This window comes from Nyctibius grandis, chromosome 14 (assembly GCF_013368605.1).
Source record: "Nyctibius grandis isolate bNycGra1 chromosome 14, bNycGra1.pri, whole genome shotgun sequence".
In the NCBI taxonomy this organism is placed as follows: Eukaryota; Metazoa; Chordata; class Aves; order Nyctibiiformes; family Nyctibiidae; genus Nyctibius; species Nyctibius grandis.
Window position 1 is genome coordinate 14,938,234 of NC_090671.1, and position 13,476 is coordinate 14,951,709.

Sequence of the window (13,476 nt, forward strand, 5' to 3'; positions counted from 1 at the left end):
GTGGGGTAAATACACATCAAAATAGATCAGGCGAGAGGGGTCCAAAGGCTTCCTCTTCAAAGACTGCCCAAAAGTAGACAAAGAGGGTGGCAATGCAAAATTGACCCCCCTGAGTGAAAGACTCTGAAATACAGCTCAAATTTCCTAAAAATTTAAGAGTGTAACAGCTTTTAAAGGAAAAAAAATGCATTTAACCTTACATAGCCACCTGCATCAGCTAGGAAGTTTGAATATACTTTTTATTAGGAAAAATTCAGTTTACTTCTCGTTGCTGAAATTCTAGTTACTGCTGGTTTTACGTCACCTCTGCAGTAAGAATATAATTAAAGCCAAAGCTAATCTCCTGCCTTTGTTGGCGAGATATAGGAAAAACTGCTTTGTCATGGTAAAAGTTGTATTTTGATTGAAAATCAGCCGTTTGAAGGTCAGCTTCTCAGGTAGCACTTCCCTCACTGTTGTCACAGAAAGGAGATTTACAATAGAAAGCAAATTACAGTAATTGAGATTACAGTAATACAGAGCTGGGTGTTTAACCAGTGATTTACAGCACTGGAATTTGCAAACAGTACTCATTGAAATGTGGTTTTAACTCTGTTCAAATTTGGTCTGTCTGTTGTGAACACGAAATTATTTACCCTTCACCTTTCAGTTACACCTGTCAGGGTTTAGTGATGATTTCTTGTTGATTCTTTAATAACGTTCTGAAAAATAAACATTCTTTTGCTTTATGCAATTAAATCAGGTGGCTTTATACTTCAAAATGGGAGCCAGCTTTTTTTTCTTAAAATGCTCAGGATTTTTGTCTCGTGTGGTATTTACCTGTGTAGGTCTGGGTGTGTGCCATGCTTCAATCTGAATGCTCTTTGTTTATCTGCAGGAGAGGGATCAGCGTTGAAGTGATCGCTTCCCCTTGTTCCTAATGTGATCTTGCTGACCCAGATCTTGTTTTCGCTATGAGAAGAGAATCAGGTTCTATAGATTGGTTGCAGCAGAAAATGCAAATTATGGTAAGTGGTAGCAAAGCTTTTGGAGATTTGTAGAATATGCATTTATTTCCCTTGTTTAATTGTAGGCCTTAGCTAATAGGTAACAAATAACACTCTCAGCCACACCAATCTCGGTATTTTTGTTAGTTTAAAAGTACATACTCAATGCATCTGGCCAACTACGTTGTAAAAAAGGAGTTGATGTTTGTCTGTCAACATTGAGATGTCTGCTTCAAAAAAGAAATTAATTTCTTGAAGTGTCTCAGCCCTTGAAACTTCCTTGTACCATGGGAACTCAGTGCTGTGCAGATGCTCTTGCAGGTTTTGTGATGTATTCTTTAGTTGTTAGGCCTAAACAATGAATAATGGTGTTTCTTGCTGTTTTTGTAGAGGAAGAGGAACAGTATGTCTTTCATTATGTGATACACTCTGTAAACAGCATATCTGAAAGGCACCTTAATCTGGGTTTAGCTACGTTATGAATTTAAATTAGGATGATGTTATTTGATGTTCATGCTGACTCTACATCAATACTTGCATTTTCTTTCTTCTTTTTTTTTCTTTCCCAGATTCTTTTTCCTTGTTGGATTTTTCCAATTCTGTTGAATGTGTAATTACAACTATGGCAACAAGAGTAGAAATAAATTCTACTTTGGCGTCTTTGACGACAGTACCTGACTTAAATGAAATCAGAAATGAGGATAAATCACAGCGTGTGTATGTAAGTGTGCTTTCGGATGCGAGTAACAAGACAAAGGAGGCTTCAGCATCACTCAGTCTCGAGGAGAAGAACAAGTTTGGGAGTACTCTGAGATCTGCAACAATGCCGTCGCTAGGATCAAGGCCAAGACTTTTCCCAAAGCCTTTTTCTAAAGAGAAGTCTTCAGATACTTTTGCAAATGTCAAACCACCTATTCCGGCTTTCAGATCAAGTAGCCTTATTAGAAAGGCCACTGAAGAAACGTCGCCTGTTAAGGTGTTAAGTGGAAACGTTCCTCCGTTAGTAGATCAGAAAGTAATTGAAAATGAAAATAAGGCTGGCAGTGAAGTAGTCACAAACATGACTTTCTACACTGGTCCCAGTGCAAATACTGTCATTCTTTTTGAGGCAGCGGGCACAGAGCAGTCAAAGGTAAGCCTGGCCCAAGAAAAAGGGGCTGCTGGTGACTGCAGAGTATTTAGTGCTATGCAAACAAAAGAGCTTCAGTGCAGCGCAAAGCTGGAGAAGCCACCTGAGATATCCAGGAATCCTGAAGGGCCTCTTCACAGGCAGATATCGCTTTCCTCCAGTCTTAGACCAGCCTCTTGGAACTCCCTGAAATCTGGTGAAAAAAAAGATGCTTATGGAGTTCATCCAGGGGAGAAAAACAAAGATGATGCAAATAATATCAACAATAAAGTTGATTTCTCTATTGATGTGCAGCAAAGGCCAAAACATAGACCAGTATCTGCTATTTTTCTGGAATCGTTACGAGATCAAAAGCATCGCACTGTGGAAGCGTCTGAGGAAAAATCTCCTACAGAGAAATCTGGGGTTAGAAAACCAAGGCCTTTGTCCATGGACCTGACAGCTAAATTTGAACATAAAGATCTTTCTTCCTGCAAGAAGACTTGTTCGTCTCATGAAAGCAAGGAGAATGTACCGAGCATTTCTTCTACTGACGTGGGCTGTCATGATTGGTCTGAAATGGGGCCAAAAACTGAAGAAACTGAATTTAATAAAGCCAGTTCTTCTAAAACAAATTTGAAGTGCAGTAGTCAGGATGTTGGCATTCTGAATAATGGAAAATACATATGGGAAACGAAGCTTAAATCTAAAAGTGAACAAATTGAGACAAAACCAGAAATAACAACGACCTTGCATGGTTCTGAAAGAAGCCATGAAAGCACTAGTGAAAGCAGAACTAATAAGGAGGGGAAAATACCGGATCAAAAGGAAACGTACGTGTTTCTGGGCTGTGAAAGCCCTGAAGCTTCCTCAGAAAAAGAGAATAATGTCGTAAGAGGTAGTGTTAAAAAACACATTAGTTTGTTTACTTCAGAAAATCCCAGCACCTCAGTGGATGCAGAGCTGCTCCAGTCAGCTGCTGAGAGGGAAAACAGATGCGTGACCATCCAACAGAGAATCAAAGAACTGACAACAGAAAACAGTGATGTTAAGCCAGGAAATCTACGCAGGTCACTTCAATCACGACCACTTTCTGCAGACTTAACAAAGATGTAGGTTGCAGAGAAATTCTGTTTAATCCTCTTAACTTCTCATTCAGTAAAACTTGCTCTCTCAGTACAGTAAAATAACATCATTTTGGTTCCACTGAATGTAATTATACTAGTATTCGTGAGTTCCTTTCCCACCTTTTCTTACCCCAAAAAAATAACATTTAATAAAATATACCCTGACAACAGCTGCAAAAAAAAAATAATGCTGTCAATATTGTGGCCTTTGCATGTTACTGTAACTGTATATTAATAAAATTTCATGCATTTTGAAATCTTGAGGTGAGCACTTCAGACTGCAAGCTTATATATTTGTGAGAAAGCAAAAGAATGGTCGCCACGCCTTTGACAGTGGTACGGAGTATCAGGTTTTCAGCCAGACAGGAATCTTATTCGCTGTCATATTAAAGGCTAATGATCTATGATGTCTGTTCTGCCTGAGCTGTGCCAATGGGCAGTGTTGTTAGAGTAATAGGAGATCTGCTAGTTTTTACATACCAAAGCCAACAAACAAAAATCTTTTCCAGTAAAAAGAGATTTAGTCCAAGATAAAATGTATTCTTTCAGTGCAAAGTTGGGTAACTGATTATTCAAAAGCATGAAAATTTGTGGTGTGAATAAGATAGCACTCTGTGCACTTTGCAGTGCTGTCTGGGGCCGTACTGCAGGGCCTGGCCCTGGTCTGGGTAGTCCATGTCCTGTGTGTCATGACAAAGGGGTAGGGAGAGGAGGAGGGTGGTTTTTGGTGGTGTAAAGGAAGTGTGCTTGGGGTAATGAATGCAGCAGGTGTCTGGCGAACAGGACCTGCTTTATGAACACTGGAATAGTGCAATTTTTCAGCAAACCTTGGTCTTTTAACACTGTGATCAAAATAAAGAAATTTAACTGAGGCATGAGAGTGTTAGCATCTTTCACTGTGCCTCGTTATGTATCTCTGAAGTCTGACACTATACAATAAGCTGCCTAACTAACAGTTTTTCAGGAAACAGCAATCCTTTGGTCTAGATACAATTAAACCACCAAATACAGTTAATGACTATGAAATAGTGATGTTTTTCCTTTAAGAAACATAATTTGTTGGATAATTTCTAGCAGTCTGCTTTGGTAGGAAGAGTACCTCCTAACTGGCTGGACTGAAAGACGTAACAGAAGTCTTTTGTCTTAGGTTTTCAAGTCCGACATCACCGAGTGAAGCAAAGCCTGAGAAACCTGCTGAAACTAGAAACGACTCGATCAATGACCTGCAAGAATATCAAAAAGTAAGCAAATGGCATCAGCTGCTGTCATCTCCAGCTAGGTTTGCATTTGGAAGGCAGAGAGCACTGTCCTGTCCCCCGTGCGTGTGTCTTTATCAATCAATGACTTTAAAATGGGTATTGAGAGTATTAAGAATGACATAATCCTAATAGGTTTACGTGTGTAAGGCTATCTTTAGGACACACTGGTAAAGTATGGGAGTATCATGTCTGGTGAGAAATACATGCAGTGGTATAGAGCAATAAATATTTTATATACTATTTTAATGGGACTTCTAATGCATGAAAACCCAGAGTGAATCGACTATGGCTCTTGGGGTTTTGAGCAGTGATTATCCTTTATTTTCCCTAAGCATAGCATTAGTGTAGTGCATTTCTACATCCAGGTCACAACTCCTTATTAAATACATGCTGTATATTTCATGTCAGTCTCTTAAATAACACTTAACATAGAAGTTTTGACAGTAAAGTGTTATACAGAAAGTCCTGATTTGCTGTAAAAGCTGTCTTTGTTTCTAAGCGACACTTTGGTGTTGCAAAACATGCCTTCTCCGTGACACTTGTTAGTGTTGGAGATTTAATGTTGTTTTACGGGTATTTCTTCTGCGTTCTCATGGCTGTGCTTTCTTCCTGTCTAGGTTTGAGATAGGCATATATGGGAAGGAAACTAGGAGCCAGATAGAGAGTTTCTGTAGGTTAACTTCATTTTAAGTAAGATCAATTTGTTTTAAAAAGAAAAGCTTCCATTAATGGAAGTGCTGTTTTCAGAATCTGACAATAAAGTAGGATTTAAAAAATTCCTTTGTTGTGCCTAGAAGAATATAGATCAGAATTTAAAATCTTTATTTATAAATGTCTTTAGTGTTAATTTTCTGACATTCTTTTTTTTTTTTTAAGAGAATCTTAAGTCAATTCCAAGTTTTAAATTTTAAAACTTGAAAAAAAGTTTGAACTCTTGTAGGACCAGGGAATATTTTTTGATTCTGTTTGTTGTTTGCATGCTGTGCTTTTTCAACGCATGTTATTAAAAATAACAGCTTTCAGGATGCTATGTATTTCCTGCAAGGAGATAATAGTAAAGAATCAGCAATAAATATTAATTCCTGCTTTCTTTTTTTACTTCAGCTCAACCTTAACATTCTTCTTAGCTGAGATATTTACTTCATGTTCCTTGCAGTTACTGACCATGTTAACTGTCTAGTTAGTGAACACCTACATTTGAAAAGACAGTATATTTGGTGCCTCCCAGGAGTTCAGACGTCCTCTGAAGGTGTCTGTGTCCCTATGGTGCTGTTCTGTGCTTTGCTTTTGAACTTGAATTTCTATAGACTTGCACCATAAACGTTCAAAAATGCTTCTGGGGTAGCTGGGGTTATGAACCTTCTGAAGTTTTGTACTATTTTTGCATGTGTTGCCATCTCTGGAGTATGATGTGGGTATAATTCACTGCAGATTAAAACGTGTTGTGAAATTTGAGGTCAGGAACTCACAGAATCACGCATCTCATGTATCAACACTTCATACATTTTTTCCTTTCGTGTATTAGAAGTAAAAATCAAGCTATGAAATAATTCTGTTCTAGTCAAGGTTCAGGAGCTGGAGGTACACATTTGCTTACGTTATCTTTGCCTCAGTGCATTTTGTGTTCGGAGAACATGGATATGTTTAACTGGTGCAGGCTGTACTGCACAGAGTAGGTGCAGGTAAGTTTTAAAATAAACTTTGTTTTAAACATCTTTTAAATAAAGGATCTGAACTGTTGGATTTTCTTGTTCCAGAGTAAGGAGCTCAAGCTTGCACATGGCACAGATTTCACTGAAGCGCATGCTACTGGGAACCCTTGGAAACCCCGGCAGGTTTCAAAAATAGCAAATAAACCTGAGCAGATAGAGAGAAAAGGAAGCTTCCTTGGAGATGGTGGTCAGCATTTTTCTCAGCAAGGTGAAAATTCTGTCTCATTCACAAGCAACTTGGAAAAAAAATTAAAACCCACCACACTTATGGAAAAGACCTACATTAAAACTGTGCGAGCCACCATGTTTGACCATAATGTACAGAGGCATAACATTGCTGCTGATCATCCAGGAATTGATTCTGCACTGAAAATAAATCATGAGCTTGAGGCAAAGCATGATGTGGTGACTTTGGGGCACCACAGACGATCGTGGATGGGAGAAGTGGAGGAAACCACTAGTATAAAGAAGGAGTATCACAAGCAATCTGATTCATCAAAACCTATAGGAGATGTAGAAAAAAGTGGAACACCAGCTTGTTCAAGTGAAGACAAGAAAATGACTCCAGGAATTCTCTTAGAAGAATCTTTGGTTGAGAAATGTGAAAAATCCACTTCTAAAAATGCAGAAGATTCTCTAATTTACCAAAGAATAGAGCCAAGATATGAAATCTTTCAGACGTGTGGTGAAAGAGCTCTTAGTGAAGCCATTACAATGGCTCCTGAAAAAAAGGCCATGACACTCAGAACTAGAAAATCATCTGTGAGAGAGAACAAAACCGATGAGGATGTTTTACACACTGGTCAGTCTGCTAGGACAAATAGTAAAACTCTCTACTTGAAAGAAGATAACATTATTTCAGAAGCTAGAGACACAAAAGGTTTTACAAGCAAGTCTGTGTTGAGAGAACCTAATGATTTTTTCTCCAGTGAATGTGCTTCACCTGAACAGAAAAAAGACTCTGATAAAACTGAGACTGATCCGGTATTAATAGCTGAGAAAATACCTTATTCCACAAACAAAAGTAAATATTTGGGAATGAATGAAAAAGTAAACAAACTACATTCTGAAATTAAAAATGAGAAGAGTGAAGTCTCTTCCGTGGATAAAACAGAGAGGTCTGATATGGTGAAATGCTCTTCTGAGAAAAGGAGTTTTAGACCAGGCGGGACAGACAACTATGAATTCAGAACCAGCTTTGATCGTGAAGTTATTTCCACAAGTGTAAATAAACATGGGGTCCAGGCTTCAGTACTTTCAAGTGGGCAATTTTGTAAATCTTCCAGTAGTCACCATCCTGATACGAAAGTACTAACCATTAAAGAGGAATCGAGGGCCTTTGGTTTAAGGAAAAGTCTAGACTTAAATCACAAAGAGCAAGACTTCAGCTTAAATAGTACAGCTCGTGAAAACAGTGAAAAAATCAGAGTAACAGATCCAGAAGAAAAGGTCAGGAGAACCAGAAGCAGCATTTCTGACTTGAAGATTTCTGAAAGGTGGAGAAGGAGGACCTTGCCTCAGGATTCTGTCAAGACAGAAGAAGTCGTCTGGCTCACTCCTGAGAATATCAAAAGGCTGAGTCGGACAGATTCATTGCAGTTGGATGAAGGTTCAGTTAAAAAGAGAAGCAAAAAAAGCAAAGAAGGGATGGAAGGGAATGAGGCAAACCAAGCTGTTCTTGGCAGTCCTGATGATTACGTGAAAAATCAGAGTTCTACCTCTGAGCCAAAGGCAACTTATTTTGCAGTGACTTGTCAGGTTCCTGGTAACAAGAAAGAGAAAAGCTTTGTTGGTAGTCCTAGTGCAAGTGGACCTAATACAATTTCTAGCTCAAGTGAGGGAGCAACAATTAATCTGGACCCTGTTTTTCCTGGAAGGTCCAAACCTTTATTGCAGCAGCCAAATAAAAATATGATGAGTACAAATTGTAGAGAAGACTCATGGGAGGTGCATATTAACAAGAATTGGGTCAAAGAAGAAGACAAAGATGATATTTTTTCAAAAAATACTGCATTGGGTAATTTTCCTGTATCTAGGGAAGGTAACCAACAGTATCATGAAAGAGGTGTGGATCGTTCTAAAGAGCAAATTATAGATGTTGACACTTTCCTGTTAAAACAAGATCTGGAAAATACAGCTCAACCTGATCTTAAAAGTAGCAGAAGAAAAGTCTCCTCTTACCAGGAACCCCGGTCCCCCCTGCGTTTTGCACAGTTACATAAAGACAGTGAACTAGTCCCCCAGAAAAGTAGTGAAAATAATTATGATTTATCTGGAAGGAAGGCTGAGGATGGTTACAGATCCCAAATTCTCGATATTGATGCACTTATGGCAGAATATAAAGAAGAATCAGTCAAGGCCAGTAACATTCAAGACAAGCTCTGTGAAGATCACAGTTTATTTAGTAGGGAGAAATCAAAGAACAGAAGAAATGTGTCAGATAGGACAACTTCTTCCTATAGCTGGAAAGAGTGGAAGGGATCAGATCACTATTCTGTTAATAACAAACAAGGTGACTATGCAGAAGAGTATCACAGGCCAGAGAAATTAATTCTAAATGAAAAGAGCAAAGAGAAACCGGAATCCTGTGGTGCTGAATTTGATAAACAGAAGTCCAAAGACAGAAAGTTCAGTCCTTACTGGGGAAATCCTAGCAGCTTTCTTCTAGATAAGTTTGTGAATTCACCTGTGGATTTCACTAGAAAGAAAACTTTCATCGTTGATGAGGATGAAGAAGTGAACTTAACCTCCAGGAATCAAAGTTCAAAATTTGTAATTGAAAAGGTACAGCCCGTAAGAGTGGCTGGTATCGAGCAAAAGGTGGAAATTAATTTTGCTTCCAAGCTGTCCATGAAGGCGGATGATGGCCTGTTACAGAAGAAGTTGGTCACAAAAGAACAGTTCCTGGAGGTGTCTCCAGAAGGTGATTGGAGCAAAAATGTAGCAAGGAGCTCTATGGTGAGGAGCAAAGACACGGCAAACAAGACAACGTGTACAAATGACTCTTCCAATGTGAAAAGTAAAACTGATTGGAGGAACTATGCATCTGGTTTAGGAAGTGCCCCCCCAGATTTAAGACGGTCCTATTCAGAAAAGAGCCGCCAAGGAAAAGACAACCTACTGCTCATGCAAGAGGTGAGGGGAAGAAAGGAGCTGTACCGATCCAGGCAGAGCTTCCCGTTGGAAAGTGGGGATAACGGGTGGAAACACAAGACGTCACCTCAGTCAGAATCCTTCTTCCATGAGGATAAAAAGGTATTACCAAGTGGTGTCTGTTCTGGTAACTAAAACTGAAAGCGAGGAGAAGCCTTTTTGCAGTGAGTGAGCAGATACATAAATAACAGAGTTCATTTCCTTTTGGGTTGTATTTTCTTGAGGAATTTGTATTGTGCTAGATGACTGTATTTTTGTTTCAAGTGTGTAAATATTTATTGATGTTTCCATGGAGAGCTTGAAAAAGCTTTGAAACATGCATATTATTTTATTAATGCTGTGAACCTAGGAGGTTAGATTAACTCTGCAATCTTATAATTATTTGAAAAGAAGTAGATTGGGTTTATTTATAAGTTGTCAACAGTGGTCTCTTTGGAGTTCTGTTTGTTGGTTGGGTTTTGGGTTTTGTTTTTTTTTCTGAAGGAAGCAAATTTTTTTCTTTTACTGGGTGAATGGCCCGCATTTGTATGTGACACTTCACTGCTGATACTGACTTTGAAGTGTGAGTGATTTGCTTAACACAGTGACACGTTGATGCATTAACGTGGAGCCAGTTGGACGCTGGTGGGTATGATGTTTTTCCAGTTTGCATTTTCAGCTTTGAACTTTCTCTGCTTTCATTCAAAAGGGCATTTTGTATACATATGTATGTGTGTGCATGTATACGTAACAACATCTATAACTTTATTTTAACAGGCTTCTAGGAAAGAGTGGACCAAGCAGAGTTCAGACAGAACAGACGAAACAGACTTCTCATCATGTCCTACTCCGAGAAGCCGCCACAGTTTTCACAAGGACAGAAGGGCGGATAACGGGACGGTATGTTATTTTGGAGGAGGTTCTTGGGCAGGGGCTAGGGGAGGGATAAGGGAGATGCAGCCTGGCTTACTCTGTTCAGCACTTTTCCTTTTTGCAAATAGCTGTGAAAGAAAGTAGGTGCCTTCCCAGCAGAAGCTTTCTGTGGAGCTTATCTGGCAGAGAACGCTCCTCCCTGGGACTCCACCCGCTGCTCTATGCCAGATCTTCAAACACAAAGTATTAACCATGCAGCTTGTTCGTTTTTCTTTCTAAGCAAAGAATTTTCATCCTGAACTCTTAAGACAGGTCTAGATCATTATGCTTTTTGTTTGTTTCTCAGCTAATGAAGACTGGTTAGATTCCAGAAAAATCTTTTCTGGAAACCTGTGCAGACGAATAGAACCATGTCATAGACTGAAAAATGATGGGTTTAATATTCTTGCTGTAGGCAACACACAGTGAAGAATCACAGCTGACTTTTTTGGTAGTCTGATTTGTCTCTGATATGCATACTTTTGGGGTAGATTCCCACTTAAGGTGGTTAGATGATATTCTCCTAAGTTACAGCAGGATTTCCTGACTTTAGTCCACAGATGAATTTTATGTTGGGGAACAGCATCCTGTGTCCAGATGTTGTTCTGAAATACAAAGCAAAGATTTGGATCTTCCAAAAGTTACATAATAAAAATAAATATCAATTTTCTGTGGAAAATAAAGGATTTGAGAACCACATCTACAATTCTGAGAGACATTGCTGCTGCCACTGCAATCCTTCCTTACTGCTGGAAGGACTAGTTTTGAACCACGGCAAGTGCTGTGGTTTTGGTGTGTATGTTTTGGGTTTTTTTAACCTTGTGCATGGAAACAGATTTGATACACTGAAATAATACTGTCGTCACTTCAGGGCGCACTCTTTTGTGCATATTTGCAGTTTTTGAAAATCTGGATATCCCCCATCTTTTCAAAACTCTTCCACTTGTATGGAGAAGGTGTTTCCACAGTAACTGTCCCAAGGTCAAATCTCGTCTGTCCTCTCAGTCTGCGAGCACACTCGTGTGGTGACTGTATGCATCGCCCTCTGCAGAGATCCTGGGTTTGTGATTACTCATGCTGCTATTTACAGCCCTTTAATAGAGAACAGACAAAAAGATAAAAAAAGAAAGGAACTGAATTAGTTCTTTTTAATCTTTTTTCTCTTCAAGTGAAGAAAAAGAAAACAACCCAAACCTACCAGGATTTTGTAAACCAGTTTCCTAATAGGAATTTTGGAAACAGGCTCATATTGTTCCAATTCTAGTCTTAAAACTTCATGGGAGGTATCCAAGGGCTGATATCCCCTTGTCTTTCCCATTCTTAGCATGGACTTCAGGTTGAATGTTCATCTTAGTGGGAGTTTGGGTTATTTACGGAATTGGCAATTATCATTCAGTCCCTAAAAGCTGTTATATGCCATCAGCTTAACAGTGCAAATATGTAAAGAGGTCATTGAGAAGGCAGAATATGTGGGAGAAAAGTGCTGCCAGAAATAGTGCTGGGATAACTGAACTGTTCAGGTAGTGCACTCGGATAAATATGACTGTTATTCTCCAACTTGGTTGTAAAGTGTGAGGTTACTCAGAATAACCCTTAGACTTCATCAAGCCTGAGCCAGGGAAGGAGGGCTGTCAGCCCTACTAAAAGAGAAAACTCCCATGTCCAGCATCCACTGGAATTTAGTAGGATCCCAGTGCTTTACTCCTTTGTATTGCTTTGAAAGGCCTAATCGTGGTGTATTTGTTGTCCTGCAGTGCCATGGCAGCAAAAAGGGCAGCCTGGCCTTCGTGCGTGTAAATTGGGAGCGAGCGGGTGCAGAGGAGCGATTTGTACGTGTGTTCGGGGGGTGGAAAACTCGCCGTACTTTAATGTTTTCCAAAGCCCCACATAGGTATTGCAGAAAACTGTAAAACTGAACCCTTTGGTACCTTTGTTTTCGTTTGGAGGAAGTGCAGAGTTCTGCTGTGCAGTGGCTGTTCCCGTCAGCGCGTTTCTACGCTTCCCTCTGGAGGAGAGACCCGTTGTAGTTGTGTTGGAGCTTGAGAGGTCAGGAGGGATCCACGGGAGAATCATCGTTAAGTGACATATTTCCTCTGAACTTGAATGCAATCTGTTTTGCTTAATGCATCTTTGAAAGAGGATTAGAAGGAAACAAAACCACCACTGTTTTGTTTGAGCAGTTTCTGGTCTATTTAGTTGTGAAGTTACTTGCTTTTTCTTGTGGCCTAGTGACAAAAAATATGCTCCAGTACTTATCACCAGTCACTCCTGATATCATTATCTTTCTAATGAGACTGTGGTACTCAAAGTGACAACTTGCTACCTTTATTGTAGAATAAAAGATTCACTTTCATTCACATTCACCACTAAAGTAGTGTAATGAACTGTCCCGTATTCTTTGGTATTTGGTATTCTAGTAAAGAAGGAAACTGTTTCCACCTAATGGAGAATTAAGGAAAAGAATAGAATTTATGTGAATAAATAATTTCCTGTTTTCATGCCTAGAGCTAACAGTATCAAAAAGACAAAACTTTCCTCTGCCCAATTAAAAATATTTACTACTTCATGAAGTCAAATACTCTATATTGTGCTTTAACCCTGCCCAAATCATAACTCTTAATGATTCCATCGCAGCTGACACCGGTCTTTAATTCTCTGACTTTCGGTCACAAACCTTAATTCCTGATTAAGTCATCAAGACTGATGGGAGTCTTATGAATTAAAAACTGAAGGAATGTGTGATGTGGCTCATCCCCCAAATAGAAGTAAGTGCTCTTGCTGAATTGGGCTGAAGGGGCTGTGCCTTCACCTGGAAACAGAGCAGCTTTAATGCAATTATGGTTTGTAACAAATGCTGCTTTGTGTAGTTAAAACGGAGCACTCTGGTACTAGAACTGGTGTAGTCGTGAGTTATTTTGAAGCCTCTGGTTATATATTTTATTTGTTTAGTTTATATTAAACTTTGTTTTTTTCTTCTGGTGAGGAAAATCTGGTATCCATATAAAGATGCACTTACTTGAGACTCTGTGTGGGTGGAGAAGGATTTAAGAAAATCATGAGCTGAGTCTTAAAAATATTTTGGAAATGAACTGCAAGGGAGGGAAGATAAATATTTTATAAACATGTGCAGATGAATTTATAGTTTGGCTTGTCACAGTTCACCAGTTGTTTCCAGTTCTGGCTGTGACAGGTCTCTCTCCTGCCCACTGAAAAGCAAGCCTTCTCATCTTCTAATTGTAG

General features: G+C 39.2%; 1 protein-coding gene across 2 annotated transcripts in view; it reads left to right on the top strand.

Moving 5' to 3' along the window:
- Positions 1-940: 940 nt before the first annotated feature.
- KIAA1671 (KIAA1671 ortholog) overlaps positions 941-13,476 on the top strand; it is a 53,337-nt gene continuing 40,801 nt past the window's right edge. For both annotated transcript variants that reach the window (XR_011049206.1, XM_068412679.1), the window contains exons 1-5: positions 941-1,007; positions 1,556-3,206; positions 4,369-4,462; positions 6,238-9,447; positions 10,102-10,224. Coding sequence is in view for 1 of the 2 variants with exons in the window: in XM_068412679.1 (XP_068268780.1) it covers positions 1,609-3,206; positions 4,369-4,462; positions 6,238-9,447; positions 10,102-10,224 (5,025 nt within the window). In the remaining variant the exon portion in view is untranslated. The remainder of the gene's footprint in view (positions 1,008-1,555; positions 3,207-4,368; positions 4,463-6,237; positions 9,448-10,101; positions 10,225-13,476) is intronic.